The sequence below is a fragment of the Rhipicephalus microplus genome, chromosome X (genome assembly GCF_043290135.1).
Source record: "Rhipicephalus microplus isolate Deutch F79 chromosome X, USDA_Rmic, whole genome shotgun sequence".
Classification (NCBI taxonomy): Eukaryota; Metazoa; Arthropoda; class Arachnida; order Ixodida; family Ixodidae; genus Rhipicephalus; species Rhipicephalus microplus.
In genome coordinates, this window is record NC_134710.1 from 322,335,213 (window position 1) to 322,354,508 (window position 19,296).

Consider the following 19,296-nt stretch of genomic DNA (forward strand, 5'->3'; position numbering starts at 1 on the left):
AACAGCAATGGAACGTTGGGGGCGTACAGGTCGTTACGTCTTTTCGAAGTTCCACTTTTGAGATAGACAAGGCACTTTGCGAAGCGGATACGACAGTACACGGAGATGCTGAAAAAATTATATGCGCGCCGCAGCGCCGAGATGCCTCGCATGATGGCTTCGCGATGGCTAAATACTTAGGTTACACCAATTATATGGGCCCGAGGGCTCGAAAATATACCTTCAAATAGCGTTATATTGGCTGCTACTGCCCTGCTCTATGGTCGCAATGTAGAAATAATTGACAAAAAGCAAGAAACGAACTGATGCTAGAAAACATAACAAAAACACAAGACCAGGACAGACAACCATGAAGTTGTAGAAAACGGGGATAACATGGTATTTAGACGTGTAGTATATAGTGCTGAACCCCGAGCGCAGTGCAAGAGTACTTTTGGTGAGAGAACTCTGGGACTATACTCTGCGCGATAATGTTCTGCTTCGCAAGTACCCGAAAGATGGCCCTGGTCCCCCCCCCCTTTTTTTGGTGTAGTAAAGCCCCATGACGTAGGAAAGTAGCGGTGCTCATTTATCGTCGCCACAACACCTTCGCCGCGCCGCCAACCTCCTACCTTATCACCCCCTCTTTCGCGGTGCCGCTCTGTGCATGTTGCTTGGTTGATATGGTGAGATAACGCAGTTTTCTCACATTTGGAAACCATCACCTACGTGCCGATTGTACTTTGCGAAATTTGCCAGCAACTGGCCATGGTCGTCAGTCCACCGAGCCATCTATCGGCATGCCGCAAACGAGAAAATAATCAGGGCCCGGATTCACAAAACTGACTTACGAAAACATTTTTACGCAAGAGAAATTTTGTTGCGTAAGTCGATTCACGAAACGAAAAAACGTCGTAAGTGGCCATAGTTGCACATCGGCCACTGCAAATAAAGCGCGCTGTGACTGCCCGGGAACATGTCAGCGATGGTGATGCAGTTGCTATATTTGCTTACGTCACTGAAAAGTGCTCGTAAGTGGATTCACGAAGCGAAATTGTGCGTAAAAACAGCATGGCTGAGAGAAAATCCCAAGAGTGGTCCGGACCACTCTTAGGAACAATGTGGCTACTTAGAACCTGCTGCCGCAGCGGTATACTTTGATGCCCTGGCTGGTTTTGAGTTAATTCACGCCCGTTAAGGGCTGCCTGATGACTGCTGGTGCGTTTTTATTTCTTTCGGCGCTTCGAGCTTCGCGTGTTGTTTCTCTTGTACGCAGTGGATGGTGTTGACAACCACCACCGTCCAATAAGTTCGAAGTCGCAGTAATTGAAGAATTCTATTTGGCGTCAATGGCATAAAACTACGCATGTAAAGATTTGTGGTTGGATGAAAACCAATCTGATACGTGAATGGTCGCTGCATTCGAACGCGACATGGCATAGGATCAACCTTATTTGTTACGTTGTTGTGTTGCGCCCCATCTCATCCAATGAAAAGTGCGACTCGAGATCCTTGCCTCATTGGTGGAAATTACCACCAAAGAGGTTAATGGGAGCACATTCTTTGCACGCTATTCGAAATAAAAATGAGAGGAAGTTTTCAGTGAGTGGTTCATAAAGTTTGTGCTCTAGTGTACTTTCATTGGCTCTAACTGTCCAATGGTTGCGATCTCTGAAATACAGCTGTCGATACACTTTGGGACGATCTGGAACAAAGCGTACTTTGTAAACCAAAGCCTATTAGGGGTGCGCGTGATTACGCATGGAACTACAAACAAATCATGCATCTTCACCCTCACTGTTCAGACACCGATATGGACCATGATAATATGGCAAGCAATCGGAATAAAATGGCCCTAGTAACTTTGTATGACACCGAAAATATGCAAACCCTCACGATTCTGGAGCAAACCTTCGCTGAATTCATCCCTGCGTCAATTACCAGCCATTTAACTTGGCGCACGAACATCATTCAAAGGTAGAGCGAGCCACTGACATGTATTTTGTGCGACGCAGCGGCCACTTAACCTGAGAATAATAGCGTTGCGAAGGCGAATCCCCTGTCGCATGCTCTGATCGAAGCAGACGACAAACGCGAGCAGACGACGGCTTGGCCGACAGGCACAGCTTGTGATTGGTTGTGAAGCAATACCCTCTACATCAGCTCACTCCGTGACGATGCCAAAACACTTCTTTCATCTGGCACGCCTGTCCTGTTCGTCATATCACCCCCCCTCGCACATAAGAGAAATTTTTTTCACGCCGTGAAAATAGTGCAAGTACTTTCTAAGAGCTCTCTTACGTGTGGTGCAGTTGTCGAAAACAACATGGCGTCGTAAACAGCATATCGGTCGGTGCGACTTTCAGCAAATGCTTCTCGCACGAGTTACTTCAGCGTTTGACCGGATGTGTTGCGATTACAGCAGCTCTTTCAGTGCGTGTGAGCAGTGCGGAAAGCTGTGGCAGTGCAATGGTGTACGGTGAAGCGCAGCGAAGCCTGTGCGTCGGTGTGGTTATCAAGCGGGGATCGGCGTCGATGAATCGACGGCAACTAGCACTCGAGAAGCCTGCAATGTGTGTTTGTGTGCCGGTAACAGTGCGTTCGCTTGACTTTCCAGTCTCTCAGTTGGGTGCTGTGCGACATTTCGGATTGACAGCGTTTTGACACGTTACTTGAGTGACCCCAAGTACGTACGGAAACGTATGAACTACGCGCTCGGTTCTTGCTTCGCCACTAGTTAGCCCGTACGCTTCTATTTACTTGAGAGCAATGTACTGTTCGGGAGTGAAACGATGTTCGTTGTGAACAGTGGTGCTGTGTTGACGTTCCAAGACTTGCGAACAAGCTGTGCTCGTGTCACCGAAAATTGAAAGACAGCGTTGATAACTGTTTTGCCCGGCGAAGTTGTGGTGGGGCAGCTTGGCGCTTTTGTTTATTAAGTCGTCACTTCTCCTTTTTGTGATAACCATAGTCCTAGCGCTGTGATGTGATCAACCAAAACTGCGAGATGCTACATTCTGTTGCGGATCGTGATACTTTGGAAGCGCGCCTAGACTGTTCTTCGGTAACAACTTGAGAGTTCTATGTGGCAGCGAGAGCCCGTGAACGTCAAGCTTGCCTTCGGCCCCCAGAAAAAGCAAAGATTTCACCGGTGCCTTGCTTTGGATGAAGTTGTGGGCCAATATCGCCTAACTACAGGTTTCCGAGTTCGTCTGGCCATCGTTTTTCACGGCACTAGAGCCTTGACAACAGCCGGTCATGGCCAGTTCTTACACTTTATCAATGGACGTGCACGCCTGGCGAGCCCTTCATTGCTGTCATTGGCAGCTCCAATCTGCAGATGCCCTTTGCCTGTTGGCCGTACTTGGTTCCTCATGACACCGACGGCTACTAAATGCTGCCATCGGTGAGTTCACCTTGCAGAACTAAATTTCAACAGTACTATAATTCACGCAGTTCTATAACGTGTGCAAGCTTTTAAGCCCATCAGATGTAATGTTTCTCTATGGTAAGTTGAAGCATGAAAAATATACTACTACTGTTATATACATACATATATTATGGAGCAAATACATAAAAAAATTTTGTGATTTGATACAAGTGAGCTCTTGTGTGATTATGAGGTTGGGCCTGTCGATTGACCACGTTTGATAGTTGGAAAGTTATTGTGAATTTATTTTTCAGAAGCCAGGTTGCACTTAAAAAATTTATGTTATTTTGGAAAATTAGTTCTATAGACGATTACCACTGTGCTAGTACTATACTTCAGTAGGACATATATATTGCGGTACGTAAATTTTACATGAGGCTTCAGTTTATTTCAAAGTGATTATAGCAGATTGTGGTCACATTAACGAAGTGATAGCTTCCTCAAATAAGTATTAGAAGTGAGTGCTTTAATGATTGTTTTTAAATATCTCGTTTTTGGTTCTTCACAGATCGCAGAGATTGGTTTGTTAAGGTCCTGTGATTCATCGGTTGAACATTCTGGCACATCAATCCTCATCATTACTTGGAGCACCTGTACAAAAATAGGAAGGACGCGTTCTCCCTAACTATGCAAGCCTATGTCACTGCTGGAACTGTTATCATTCAGCGGATGGGGCGTGGAAGCATGCATGGCAGCCTCATCTGGAAGGACTGCGATCTGCTTGGGAGCTTCGAGCGCACAAAACTGCCTAACGGCTGGCTGTAAGGTTAGTTTTTCTTTAATACATACGATTACGTGAACACCACTTACTGTGCACAATTTGAAAACCCAAGCATGGTTGCTTTCAGTGGATACCTGTAATATTCTTACACATAATTCTTATTCAACATTTATAGAACTAAATTGCAAGATAATTGAGAATGTTGAAAGCTGAAAGCCTGCAGCTTATGAATGAAACTCCAATAATCTGAGGCTCAAAAGCTTGTGCTTTGAAACGAGCACAAATACTTTGATTCCTTATTGAGCTCTCGAGCTTGTGACTCCCTCTGTGGATCAAGTGCTCTGGAAGGAAATAGCAAGTGGGTGAAAATTGCCTGGCTGTTCACAACTTGTAAGGAGAAAGACCTATTGAAGAAGCTTCAGATGACATAGGGCCAGTAACTGCATCTTTTACCTAATGTAGCTTTTTCTCTCTCAGTGCTGTTGCTTATGTTTCAGCCGAACATGTTCACCACGATTGCATAGTGATATATATTTTTCTACAAATTGTACCTGACATAAGTATGCATTGTTGATCTCTAAAGGTGACGTTCAGTGTGTTTCAAAGCCATGGCTTCTCATTTCTCTGTCTGTGGCTAGCCTATTTCAGCAGCAGAGCGATGCAGCTAGCACACATGCAATCCAAGTCATGGAGCGCTCCTTTGGTGTTCTGTGCAGGACGCAGCATATCCATCCGGCAAGACACTGGTATCAACAATAATGGTGAGTGTTGGTGGCACCTGTAGGAGCCCGTTGTGTTTGTTGCGTATGATTATTTCCCCTGATGAAGTGCATTTTTGAAAGGTTTTCTTCATTTAGAATAATAGATGTCCGCAACAAGCACACTCATAATCCACAAGTTCTTTGTGTCTTCTAGACTGCCCATTTGCTCCTATACGCAGTACGGTGAGCTGGCTATGTCAGACAGCCTTAATGTTAGGAACATTGGCTGTTGCGTTGTAATGCAGTCTAACTTGTATTTCTTAGTGAACTTATTTGTGGTCTGCTTCTCGCACCTAGTGTAAAGTCAAAATAGAAGAAAATTTATTGGCTTTTTATGTCTGGCAGAAGTTTCATGCCTTCATCTATAACATTGTAGTTTTGCTCTTGTATCATATTAAATATATTTTCAGTCTTCACTGTTTGTGTGTGTGTGTGTGTGTGTGTTGAGGCTTGTCATTGGCTTCTGAAAATACAATATCTGTAAATATGAGCACATAATTGACAACTATACACTCTTGCATGTAGCATGGTTGTAACAATGATCTGTATTTTTTTAAGTTCCAGCAGTAACAAGGGGTTTGGTGCTCCACGGTCATGTACAGTGTATCAAGAACAGAGCACAGAAGACCAACAAGTCTAAAGGGACTGCCAGTGACTGTTCTCCTGCTCAAAGTTTACAACAGCAGAAAGAGCACATTGTGATGTCAGGAGCAGCTGCTGCTTAACTTCTTAGCAGTGCATTATTCAGCAGTTCATTTGCTTGCATTCAAAATTATTTAAATTTTGCATGGAAGATACCAACTATGACACTAATTTAAAGGCTGCTGTAGTATTAGTGGGTAAATATTTTTGAGCTGAAGTTTTTAACATGTGTGTTAAGTGCCTGTGCGCCTCTACATTTACATTCCAGAAATCACAGCATCCATGGTCGCCAATGGTAACTGTGTCTGCATTCTTTGTAGTACAAGAAGTAAAGCCATGGATGCAGTAATCATGTACTTAGTCGATGTAATCCTTCAGTGTACACTCATTTGTATAGCACCAATGATGCCATGAGTGTATAAGCTCTGGGAAGTGAATCTGTGTGGATTATTTTATTTGGAAGGAAGTAGATTATCACTACTCCTAGTATATCTTAACAGAAGATTTTAGTGCTTGGGTATTATCCCACTGCCTGTCCGTCCTTCAACAGTCTACTTATCTACTGTGTAAGTTTAACATTTTTAAATGTATACTTTGCTCGGATAGGTTTGTTCGTAATGTAATGCAAGTGACTTATCATCTATGCAGCTCTACTCAGACTAGAAATAAAAGTACTTATTTTTATATGTAGCTATACCATGCATTCACTTGTGTTTTTCTAGGTGCCTGTACAATTGTTTAGCCCTACAAAAGTGCTGGTATACTCTAATATTGAATCTGGCATCTTAAAATATTTTGTTAGTGGAAGTAAGAATGTGTTTACAATCAATATTACTATCCTCAGATGAACTGTGAAAACTCTGTGGAAATTTATTTACATTTTTTGAACTTTGTGAAGGCAAATGTTGTTATGTTCTTTTATTGTGGTCCCTTTTTCATGCAAATGACACATAATTACTTTGCAGTGGCATAGTATTAGTTGTTATTTTACACATATGTGCTGAGCAACATCGCAGTTGAGGCCAGCAGCAAGACATACATGCAGTGCACTGGAGCATCACCTCACATAGCGTACAGTCTTTGCCCACCAGTAAACTCAATATTTTTCAAGCAGACTAATAGACAGCTGTATGGGAACTGTGTTGATGTGCAAACTTTGAAGTCTTCTTGAGGAGTGTTTTTCATCATTTTTGTCCAAGTGAAGTAGCTACCCAAGGCCACAACTGGTGGGAATGTGGTAGTTTCCTCTCTCCAAAAGCACTCTTACCAGCTGCCTCAATGTTAGCATGGGGTGAATTCACGAACTGGAAAAATAATTGGTCTTTGTTTACTTGGTTGAAATAGTCACTTCCACCATTGAGCCACCACGACGCGCCAGAATAGAAACTTTTAGCTAAATAAAGTTGATTCAACTTTTGAGAAGTGTTTTGGGGAAACGAAATAGCACTTATAGCTGTCATTATAAACACTGTTTGCACCAAGGAGCTTAGTAGCTTATAATTGTATTATTCATGTTTTGTCTAGAATTTACTCGTGCTGTGCCAACTTTCAGCCCAAGTGTCCTAACATGCTTTGTTAGTGGGTTGTGAATGAGCCAAGCTATGTAAATAAACAGAGTGATATTGCAGACATGTACAAAATATTGATGCACAGCCCTTTTCTTTAGCATGACATTGTCAAGGGCTTTATTCTTGTGTTTTTTATAAAAACTGCTTGTCACTGGGCAGCAGCAGAAAACTATGCATCAAGCTTTTGCGAGATAATTCGAGAAACACCGTGTTCAGACATAACAGTGCCGGTGGATATCTGTCGTAAGTTACTTTCTGTAGCATATTCAAAATGAGTGTATTAGAATTGTTGTTTTATAGCCATTCATTTTAATATTTACACCTGAGTGTATGTATGTATGTATGGGTGTACATATGTATATGTGTGTGTGCGTATATGTATGTATGTATGTATGTATTTATGTCTGTATGTATGTATGTATGTATCTTTTAAATGAGAATCCGTTTATCATTGGTGAGTAAGTTTGGTAATGATATGGCTGAATTTGTTTCTAGTTATTTCTCTTTTGAGCCATTATACATTTCAATTTGTTTTGTGCTGCATAAAAATAAATGTAACCTTACAAAGAATATGTGTGTTCGAAGAAGTTTCATTTACCAACCTACAGTCATGGGCAAGAAATTGGGTAAAATGGAACGAAACTGCGAAGATTAGTTTCGAGCATAGCTACTCTACATGGCATATCTCGTACACATTGCGTTGGTTGAATATGTCGATTTCAACCTTTCAATTTTAATCAGAATAAGCAAGCTATCACCCGTGGTTGTATATGTGTGTGATATTTATGCATACTGTGATACCGGTTCGCAATTACAATTAAGGTCACAAACCTAGTCAAGCTGAATACACGATTTTTGTCCATGCACCTTTCATCTGCACTGGAACTGTTGTTAATAAAAAATAAACTTCAGTTTAGAAATTTATTCTAATAGCCAAAAGCAGAGTATCTCTTTATCACACAAATCAAATTGCCATTGTTCTGTTCCACTCTGGACAATATGGGACCCTCTCAGCAGAACTCGATTAACTGCTATAGTTCATTTTAACCATTGACAGCGACATTACACTGAAGCGTGCAGCATGACAAATAGCGGGAGAGAAAACACAAACTAATCACTCTGTTTGCATCAGCTCTAACTGTCCGTGCTCTTTGGTCTTGCTGCATGTCATGCTGCCCACCAAATTAGCACGAAAGCGTGCCCTACAAAGGCAGTCAACTTGGTTGCAAGCAGTTAGCTCACTGCATGTGTAGATTTTCTTCAAAACACCGTGAAGACTGATTGCTGGTCGAATATCTAAACACGTGAAAAGTAATATTCCAGGTATGATATTGGTATTTCAGCACTGGACACTTTTGCGATAAGAGAGGATGGAGGAGGAAATTATCAACCCTGAATTGTTTAATTTTTGAAGGAGCACAATACAGCGCTTTTGGGTCAAAATGGGAGTACAAGAAGCAAGTGCGAAAGCCTACTTCTCAAAAAATTAGTACCCGCCACCACGCATAATGTCAGGCCGGGCAACCTCTTGAAAAAAAAAAAGTGCTCAGTGATTCTGCGAATCGAACCAAGTACCTCCTAGATTGTAGTTGAGCGCTGTAACCTCTCGTCCACTGCAGCATTGCTTGTGTTCGCCTTATTGCTGATATATCGTCATTCCTTCGAATGAAGCCAAATGCAAAAACGTCCCGTGAAACTTTGTCAAAAATAGAAAAAATAGTTAGAATGCGTTTTCCCAAGGTTACTAGAAGATAGAAACCGCCACGTGTGATTGTATAACCGTGCGCTATTTATTCTTGTACATTACTGTCATGACGTTGGGATAGCCGGCTCCAACGTACGCTACCTTCTCATAGTTTTCCGAATATAGATAAGAAAATAAAAATATATATCGGCCTGTGACAACGCTAATCAACTATTATGAGTTCACTGTCACTAGTGTCACTTTCACTAGATCAATGCTCAGTTTGCTTTCATTATCGTTATTTAGGAAAGTTTTGGCTCATTAACTCAACTCTCTTAATTAGCATTGATTCTCACACCTAAGGACAGTCACACTTCATCTCGCTTTCTGAGTGGCTGTCACTCTCATATAACGCGTACTCCACTTTTTTATGCTCTCCGAGCATCTGACCCTGTTTTGCGGAGACTTTCCCTGACGTCTGCTGGGCCAGAAAATTGTCTTTATTATCTATCAATTTCAAGCTTTCGCGAAGCCGAAACGAGAGTCTCTCTCTCTTTTCATCCTTTTCGTACGTGTGATAACGTCTCTCGACCTCAAGACTCGTATACACGTCCCTTGCTTTGCGCACTCAAACAACGCTGGGCGAAATATTTGCACCGTGTTTTGTGAAAAGCATTAGCACTGAGACACCTCCCGACGAGTCTCCCTCATTTTACGTAGACATATACCTAAGCGTAAGCGTATGCACGTTCTCGCATTCCGGCTTTATAAAAATGCTGCGGTGCATGGAACCAGCGAAATTGCGCTCACAATTTCATTTGATTACTGCTGTTATCTATTTCCGCACAATTCGTCGGCAGGCACCAAAGTCGCTCATGTGTCTTGTAATAAGAATATTGTAACAAAGGCTACCTTTAACTATAGGTACAAAACACCCTTACGTTCACCACTATACCGTGCTAGATTGCACCGAATTAGTTAAGTAGCAGCGTAGCTTCAATGAAATGTAAGGTAACTGGTCGCTTTAAGTAGGGGAAGACATTCGAGGCACATTTTCAAACATTACATGCATCCATTTATGTGTGGTTTCATTTATGTGGTACACCTGGAGTGTTGTTTACTTGTCTTTGGCGAGATAGTGCATGGATTGCTCGATGACTTAAGGCCATCGAGCAATGTCGTTTTTAGCTACAGTCGTTGATGAAAGGTGAGTGCTTGGCTTTGCACAGCCCGCCAAAACGCCTATTACAGCGTACGCGGCATCCCGTAAGCGCTGTAGCAGACGCTCGCGGAACTGAAACTTAGATGCAGGAAATCATTGGCTGTCATCGTATACTCTCGATGCTAGACGCTTTGCGTGCTACCTTGATATTATCGGCACACACTTCTTTCTTTCCTTGTCGTTTCATCAGCTATCATGTGTCCTCCTTGCCCTCTTAAGTGCCGAATAAGTTAAATTCATACCCGCGCTATAGTAATCCCTCCAGATAAGAGAGCTTTTGGCTAAGAAAATGCGTAGCCAAAGAGAAAGCTTTGTGAATTCGGCCCCTGGGGCCGAATTCACAAAGCTTTCACATTATTCACATTACAAAGCTTTCTCTTTGGCTACGCATTTTCTTAGCCAAAAGCTCTCTTATCTGGAGGGATTACTATAGCGCGGGTATGAATTTAACTTATTCGGCACTTAAGAGGGCAAGGAGGACACATGATAGCTGATGAAACGACAAGGAAAGAAAGAAGTGTGTGCCGATAATATCAAGGTAGCACGCAAAGCGTCTAGCATCGAGAGTATATGATGATAGCCAATGATTTGCTGCACCTAAGTTTCAGTTCCCCGAGCGTCTGCTACAGCGCTTACGGGATGCCGCGTACGTTGTAAGAGGCGTTTTGGCGGGCTGTGCAAAGCCAAGCACTCGCCTTTCATCAACGACTGTAGCTAAAAACGAAATTCCTCGATGGCCTTAAGTCATCGAGCAATCCATGCACTATCTTGCCAAGTACAAGTAAACAACACTCCAGGTGCCCCACATAAATGAAACCACACATAAATCGATGCATGCAATGTAAGAAAATGTGCCTCGAATGTCTTCCCCTGTTTAATGCGACCAGTTACCTTACATTTCATTGAAGCTTCGCCGCTACTTAACTAATTCGGTGCAGCCCCGCCGCGGTGGTCTAGTGGCTAAGGCACTCGGCTGCTGACCCGCAGGGCGCGGGTTCGAATCCCGGCTGCGGCGGCTGCATTTCCAATGGAGGCGGAAATGTTGTAGGCCCGTGTGCTCAGATTTGGGTGCACGTTAAAGAACCCCAGGTGGTCTAAATTTCCGGAGCCCTCCACTACGGCGTCTCTCATAATCATATAGTGGTTTTGGGACGTTAAACCCCACATATCAATCAACTAATTCGGTGCAATCTAGCACGGTATAGTGGTGAACGTAAGGGTGTTTTGTACCTATAGTCAAAGGTAGCCTTTGTTACAATATTCTTATTACAAGACACATGAGCAACTTTGGTTCCTGCAGACGAATTGTGCGGAAATAGATAACAGCAGTAATCAAATGAAATTGTGAGCGCAATTTTGTTGGTTCCATGCACCGCAGCATTTTTATAAAGCCGGAATGCGAGAACGTGCATACGCTTACGCTTAGGTATATGTCCACGTAAAATGAGGGAGACTCGTCGGGAGGTGTCTCAGTGCTAATGCTTTTCACAAAACACGGTGCAAATATTTCGTCCAGCGTTGTTTGAGTGCGCAAACAAAGCAAGGGACGTGTATACGAGTCTTGAGGTCGAGAGACGTTATCACACGTGCGAAAAGGATGAAAAGAGAGAGAGAGAGGCTCTCGTTTCGGCTTCGCGAAAGCTTGAAATTGATAGATAATAAAGACAATTTTCTGGCCCAGCAGACGTCAGGGAAAGTCTCCGCAAAGCAGCGTCAGATGCTCGGAGAGCATAAAAAAGTGGAGTACACGTTATATGGGAGTGACAGCCACTCAGAAAGCGAGATGAAGTGTGACTGTCCTTAGATGTGAGAATCAATGCTGATTAGGAGAGCTGAGTTAATCCAAAACTTTCTTAAATAACGATAATGGAAGCAAACTGAGCGTTCATCTAGTGAAAGTGACACTAGTGACAGTGAACTCATAATAGTTGATTAGCGTTGTCACAGGCCGATATATATTTTTATTTTCTTATTTATATCTGGCAAACTATGAGAAGGTAGCCTACGTTAGAGCCGGCTATCCCAAAGTCATGACAGTAATGTGCAAGGTAAATAGCGCACCGTTACACAGTCACACGTGATGGTTTCTATCTTCTAGTAACCTTGGGCAAACGCATTCTAACTATTTTTTCTATTTTTGACAAAGTTTCACCGGACGTTTTTGCATTTGGCTTCATTCGAAGGAATGACGATATATCAGCAATAGGGCGAATGCAAGAACTGCTGCAGTGGACGAGCGGTTACAGCGCTCAACTGCAATCTAGGAGGTACTTGGTTCGATTCGCAGAATCATTGAGCACTTTTTTTTTTCCAAGAGATTGCCCGGCCTGACATTATGCGTGGTGGCGGGTACTAATTTTTTGAGAAGTAGGCTTTCGCACTTGCTTCTTTCACTCCCCTTTTGACCCAAAAGCGCTGTACTGTGCTCCTTAAAAAATTAAACAATTCAGGGTTCATAATTTTCTCCTCCATCCTCTCTTATCGCAAAAGTGTCCAGTGCTGAAATACCAATTTCATACCAGTTTTCACGTGTTTGGATATTCGGCCAGCAATCAGTCTTCACGGTGTTTTGAAGAAAATCTACACATGCAGTGAGCTAACTGCTTGCAGCCAAGTTGACTGCCTTTGTAGGGACACGCTTTCGTGCTAATTTGGTGGGCATCATCACATGCAGCAAGACCAAAGAGCACGGACAGTTAGAGCTGACGCAAACGGAGCGATTAGTTTGTGTCTTCTCTCCCGCTATTTGTCATGCTGCACGCTTCAGTGTAATGTCGCTGTCAATGGTTAAAATGAACTATAGCAGTTAATCGAGTTCTGCTGAGAGGGTCCCCTATTGTCCAGAATAGAACAGAACAATGGCAATTTGATTTGTGTGATAAAGAGATACCCTGCTTTTGGTTACTAGAATAAATTTCTAAACTGAAGTTTATTTTTTATTAACAACAGTTCCAGTGCAGATGAAAGATGCATGGACAAAATTCGTGTATTCAGCTTGACTAGGTTTGTGACCTTAATTGTAATTGCGAACCAGTATCACAGTATGCATAAATATCCCACACATATACAACCACGGGTGATAGCTTGCTTATTCTGATTAAAATTGAAAGGTTGAAATCAACATATTCAACCAACGCAATGTGTACGAGATATGCCATGTAGAGTAGCTATGCTCTAAACTGATCTTCGCAGGTTCGTTCCATTTTACCCAATTTCTTGCCCATGACTGTAGGTTGGTAAATGAAACAACTTCTTCGAACACACATATTCTGTGTAAGGTTACATTGATTTTTATGCAGTACAAAACAAATTGAAATGTATAATGGCTCAAAAGAAAAATAACTAGAAACAAATTCAGCCAAATCATTACCAAACTTACTCACCAATAATAAACGGATTCTCATTTAAAATATACATACATACATACATACATGCATGCATGCATACATACATACATACATACATACATACATACATACATACATACATACATACATACATACATATACGCACACACACATAGGCATATGTACACCCATACATACATACACTCAGGTGTAAATATTGAAATGAATGGCTATAAAACAATTCTAATACACTCATTTTGAATATACTACAGAAAGTAACTTACGAGAGAAACCCACCGGCACTTTTATGTCTGAACACGGTGTTTCTCGAACCATCTCGCAAAAGCTTGATGCATCGTTTTCCGCTGCTGCCCAGTGACAAGCAGTTTTTATAAAAAACACAAGAATAAAGCCCTTAACAATGTCATGCTAAAGAAAAGGGCTGTACATCAATATTTTGTAGATGTCTGCAATATCACTCTGTTTATTCACATAGCTTGGCTCATTCACAACCGACTAACAAAGCATGTTAGGACACTTGGGCTGAAAGTTGGCACAGCGCGAGTAAATTCTAGACAATACATGAATAATACAAATTATAAGCTACTAAGCTCCTTGGTGCGAACAGTGTTTATATTGACAGCTATAGGTGCCATTTCGTTTCCCCAAAACACTTCTCAAAAGTAGAATCAACTTTATTCAGCTAAAAGTTTCTATTCTGGCGCGTCGTGGTGGCTCAACGGTGGAAGTGACTCTTTCGGCCAAGAAAACAAAGACAAATTATTTTTCCAGTTCGTGAATTCACCCCATGCTAACATTGAGGCAGCTGGTAGGAGTGCTTTTGGAGAAAGGAAACCACCACATTCCCACCAGTTGTGGCCTTGAGTAGCTACTTCACTTGGACAAAAATGATGAAAAACACACCTCAAGAAGACTTCAAAGTTTGCACATCAACACAGTTCCCATACAGCTGTCTATTAGTCTGCTTGAAAAATATTGAGTTTACTGGTGGGCAAAGAGTGTACACTATGTGAAGTGATGCTCCAGTGCAATGCATGTATGTCTTGCTGCTGGCCTCAACTGCGATGTTGCTCAGCACATATGTGTAAAATAACAACTAATACTATGCCACTGCAAAGTAATTATGTGTCATTTGCATGAAACAGGGACCACAATAAAAGAACATAACATTTGCCTTCACAAATTTCAAAAAATATAAATAAATTTTCACGGAGTTTTCACAGTTCATCTAAGGATAGTAATATTGGTTGTAAACACATTCTTACTTCCACTAACAAACTATTTTAAGATGCCAAATTCAATACTAGAGTATACCAGCACTTTTGTAGGGCTAAACAATTGTACAGGCACCTAGAAAAACACAAGTGAACGCATGCTATAGCTACATAAAAAAATAAATACTTGTATTTCTAGTCTGAGTAGAGCTGCATAGATGATAAGTCACTTGCTATACATTATGAACAAACCTATCCGAGCAAAGTATACATTTAAAAAGTTACACTTACACAGTACATAAGTAGACTTTTGAAAGACGGACAGGCAGTGGGATAATACCCAAGCACTAAAATCTACTGTTAAGATATACTAGGAGTAGTGATGATCCTCTTCCTTCTAAATAAAATAATCCACATATATTCACTTCCCAGAGCTTATACACTCATGGCATCATTGGTGCTATACAAATGAGTGTACACTGAAGGATTACATTGACTAAATACATGATTACTGCATCCATGGCTTTACTTCTTGTACTACAAAGAATGCAAACACAGTTACCATTGGCGACCATAGATGCTGTGATTTCTGGCATGTAAATGTAAAGGCACGCAGGCACTTAACACACATGTTAAAAACTTCAGCTCGAAAATATTCGCCCACTAACACTACAGCGGCCTTTAAATTAGTGTCATAGTTTGGTATCTTCCATGCAAAATTTAAATAATTTCGAATGCAAGCAAATGAACTGCTGAATAATGTACTGCTAAGAAGTTAAGCAGCAGCTGCTCCTGACATCACAATGTGCTCTTTCTGCTGTTGTAAACTTTGAGCAGGAGAACAGTCACTGGCAGTCCCTTTATACTTGTTGGTCTTCTGTGCTCTGTTCTTGATACACTGTACATGACCGTGGAGCACCGAACCCCTTGTTACTGCTGGAACTTAGAAAAATACAGATCATTGTTACAACCATGCTACATGCAAGAGTGTATAGTTGTCAATTATGTGCTCATATTTACAGATATTGTATTTTCAGAAGCCAATGACAAGCCTCAACAAACACACACACAAACAGTGAAGACTGAAAATATATTTAATATGATACAAGAGCAAAACTATAATGTTATAGATGAAGGCATGAAACTTCTGACAGGCATAAAAAGCCAATAGAGTTTCTTCTATTTCGACTTTACACTAGGTGCGAGAAGTAGACGACAAATAAGTTCACTAAGAAACACAAGTTAGACTGCATTACAACAGAACTGCCAATGTTCATAACTTTAAGGCTGTCTAACATAGCCAGCTGACCATACCGCATATAGGAGCAAATGGGCAGTCTAGAAGACACAAAGAACTTGTGGATTATGAGTGTGCTTGTTGCTGACATCTATTATTCTAAATGAAGAAAACCTTTCTAAAATGCACTTCATCAGGGGAAATAATCATACGCAACAAACACAACGGGCTCCTACAGGTGCCATCAACACTCACCATTATTGTTGATACCAGTGTCTTGCCGGATGGATATGCTGCGTCCTGCACAGAACACCAAAGGAGCGCTCCATGACTTGGATTGCATGTGTGCTAGCTGCATCGCTCTGCTGCTGAAATAGGCTAGCCACAGACAGAGAAACGAGAAGCCATGGCTTTGAAACACACTGAACGTCACCTTTAGAGATCAACAATGCATACTTAAATCAGGTAAAATTTGTAGAAAAATATATATCACTATGCAATCGTGGTGAACATGTTCGGCTGAAACACAAGCAACAGCACTGAGAGAGAAAAAGCTACATTAGGTAAAATATGCAGTTACTGGCCCTATGTCATCTGAGGCTTCTTCAATAGGTCTTTGTCCTTGCAAGTTCTGAAAAGCCAGGCAATTTTCACCCACTTGCTATTTCCTTCCAGAGCACTTGATCCACAGAAGGAGTCACAAGCTCGAGAGCTCAATAAGGAATCAAAGTATTTGTGCTCGTTTCAAAGCACAAGCTTTTGAGTCTCAGATTATTGGAGTTTCATTCATAAGCTGCCGGCATTCAGCTTTCAACATTCTCAATTATCTTGCAATTTAGTTCTATAAATGTTGAATAAGAATTATGTGTAAGAATATTACAGGTATCCACTGAAAGCAACTATGCTTGGGTTTTTAATTTGTGCACAGTAAGTGGTGTTCACGTAATCGTATGTATTAAAGAAAAACTAACCTTGCAGCCAGCTGTTAGGCAGTTTTGTGCCCTCGAAGCTCCCAAGCAGATCGCATTCCTTCCAGGTGAGGCTGCCATGCATGCTTCCACGCCACATCCGCTGAATGATAACAGTCCGAGCAGTGACACAGGCTTGCACAGTTAGGAAGAACGTGTCGTTCCTATTTTTGTACAGGTGCTCCAAGTAATGATGAGGATTGATGTGCCAGAATGTGCAACCGATGCATCACAGGACCGTAACAAACCAATCTCTGCGATCTGTGAAGAACCAAAAACGAGATATATAAAAACAATCATTAAAAGCACTCACTTGTAATACTTATTTGAGGAAGCTATCACTTCGTTTAAGTGACCGAAATCTGCTATAATCACTTTGAAATAAACTGAAGCCTCATGTAAAATTTACGTACCGCAATATATATGTCCTACTAAAGTATAGTACTACCACAGTGGTAATCGTCTATAAAACTAATTTTCCAAAATAACATAAATTTTTTAAGTGCAACCTAGCTCCTGAAAAATAAATTCACATTACCTTTCCAACTATCAAACGTGGTCAATCGACAGGCCCAACTTCATAATGAAACAAGAGCTCACTTGTATCAAATCACAAAAAACTTTTTATGTATTTGCTCTATAATATATGTATGTATATAACAGTAGTAGTAAATTTTTCATGCTTCAATTTACCATAGAAAAACATTACATGTGATGGGCTGAAAAACTTGTACACGTTATAGAACTGCGTGAATTATAGTACCGGTGAAATTTAGTTCTGCAAGGTGAACTCACCGATGGCAGCATTTGGTAGCCGTCGGTGTCATGAGGAACCAAGTACGGCCAACAGGCAAAGGGCATCTGCAGACTTGAAGCTGCCAATGACAGCAATGAAGGGCTGGCCAGGCGTGCACGTCCATTGATAAAGTGTAAGAACTGGCTATGACCGGCTGTTGTCAAGGCTCTAGTGCCATGCAAAACGATGGCCAGACGAACTCGGAAACCTGTAGTTAGGCGATATTGGCCCACAACTTCATCCAAAGCAAGGCACCGGTGAAATCTTTGCTTTTTCTGGGGGCCGGAGGGAAGCTTGACGTTAACGGGCTCTCGCTGCCACATAGAACTCTCAAGTTGTTACCGAAGAACAGTCTAGGCGCGCTTCCAAAGTAACACGATCCAGAACAGGATGTAGCGTCTCGCAGTTTTGGTTGATCACATCACAGCGCTAGGACTATGGTTATCACAAAAAGGAGAAGTGACGACTTAACAAAGAAAAGCACCAAGCTGCCCCACCACAACTTCGCAGGGCAAAACAGTTATCAACGCTGTCTTTCAATTTTCGGTCACACGAGCACAGCTTGGTCACAAGTCTTGGAACGTCAACACAACACCACTGTTCACAACGAACATCGTTTCACTCCCGAACAGTACATTGCTCTCAAGTAAATAGAAGCGTACGGGCTTACTATTGGCGAAGCAAGAACCGAGCGCGTAGTTCATACGTTTCCGTACGTACTTGGGGTCACTCAAGTAACGTGTCAAAACGCTGTCAATCCGGAATGTCGCACAGCACCCAACTGAGAGACTGGAAAGTCAAGCGAACGAACTGTTACCGGCACACAAACACACATTGTAGGCTTCTCGAGTGCTAGTTGCCGTCGATACATCGACGCCGATCCTCGCTTGATAACCCCACCGACGCGCAGGCTTCGCTGCGCTTCACCATACACCATTGCACTGCCACAGCTTTCCGCACTGCTTACATGCACCGAAAGAGCTGCTGTAATCACAACACATCCGGTCAAACGCTGAAGTAACTCGTGCGAGAAGCGTTTGCTGAAAGTCGCACCGACCGATATGCTGTTTACGACGCCATGTTGTTTTCGACAACTGCGCAGCACATAAGAAAGCTCTTAGAAAGTACTTGCACTATTTTGACGGCGTGAAAAAAATTTCTCTTATGTGCGAGGGGGGTATATGACGAACAGGACAGGCGTGCCAGATGAAAGAAGTGTTTTGGCAACGTCACGGAGTGAGCTGATGTAGAGGGTATTGCTTCACAACCAATCACAAGCTGTGCCTGTCGGCCAAGCCGTCGTCTGCTCGCGTTTGTCGTCTGCTTCGATCAGAGCATGTGACAGGGGACTCGCCTTCGCAACGCTATTATTCTCAGGTCAAGTGGTCGCTGCGTCGCACAAAATACATGTCAGTGGCTCACTCTACCTTTGAATGATGTTCGTGCGCCAAGTTAAATGACTGGTAATTGACGCAGGGATGAATTCAGCCAATGTTTGCTCCAGAATCGTGAGGGTTTGCATATTTACGGTGTTATACAAAGTTACTAGGGTCATTTCATTCCGATTGCTTGCCATATTATCACGGTCCATATCGGTGTCTGAACAGTGAAGGTGAAGATGCATGATTTCTTTGTAGTTCCATGCGTAATCACGCGCACCCCTAATACGCTTGGGTTTACAAAGTACGCTTTGTTCCAGATCGTCC

The 19,296-nt window shown here is 42.1% G+C and overlaps 2 protein-coding genes and 1 long non-coding RNA gene across 3 annotated transcripts in view; 2 read left to right on the forward strand and 1 right to left on the reverse strand.

Moving 5' to 3' along the window:
- The window catches only part of LOC119162083 (neuropeptide SIFamide receptor), a 323,575-nt gene that overhangs the window by 182,945 nt on the left and 121,334 nt on the right, over positions 1-19,296 (forward strand). The window lies entirely within an intron of this gene.
- Positions 2,294-7,671, forward strand: LOC142776260 (uncharacterized). The gene is made up of 3 exons (XR_012887403.1): positions 2,294-3,385; positions 3,918-4,175; positions 4,847-7,671. It is a non-coding gene; the product is annotated as an uncharacterized LOC142776260 (long non-coding RNA).
- On the reverse strand, positions 12,556-18,694 carry LOC142776259 (uncharacterized). The gene is made up of 4 exons (XM_075879597.1): positions 17,590-18,694; positions 16,798-17,055; positions 16,082-16,204; positions 12,556-15,531 (listed from the first exon to the last, which is right to left on the reverse strand). Exons 2-4 carry the CDS (start codon positions 16,892-16,894, stop codon positions 15,365-15,367), a joined length of 387 nt encoding a protein of 128 aa, XP_075735712.1. The 5' UTR covers positions 16,895-17,055; positions 17,590-18,694; the 3' UTR covers positions 12,556-15,364.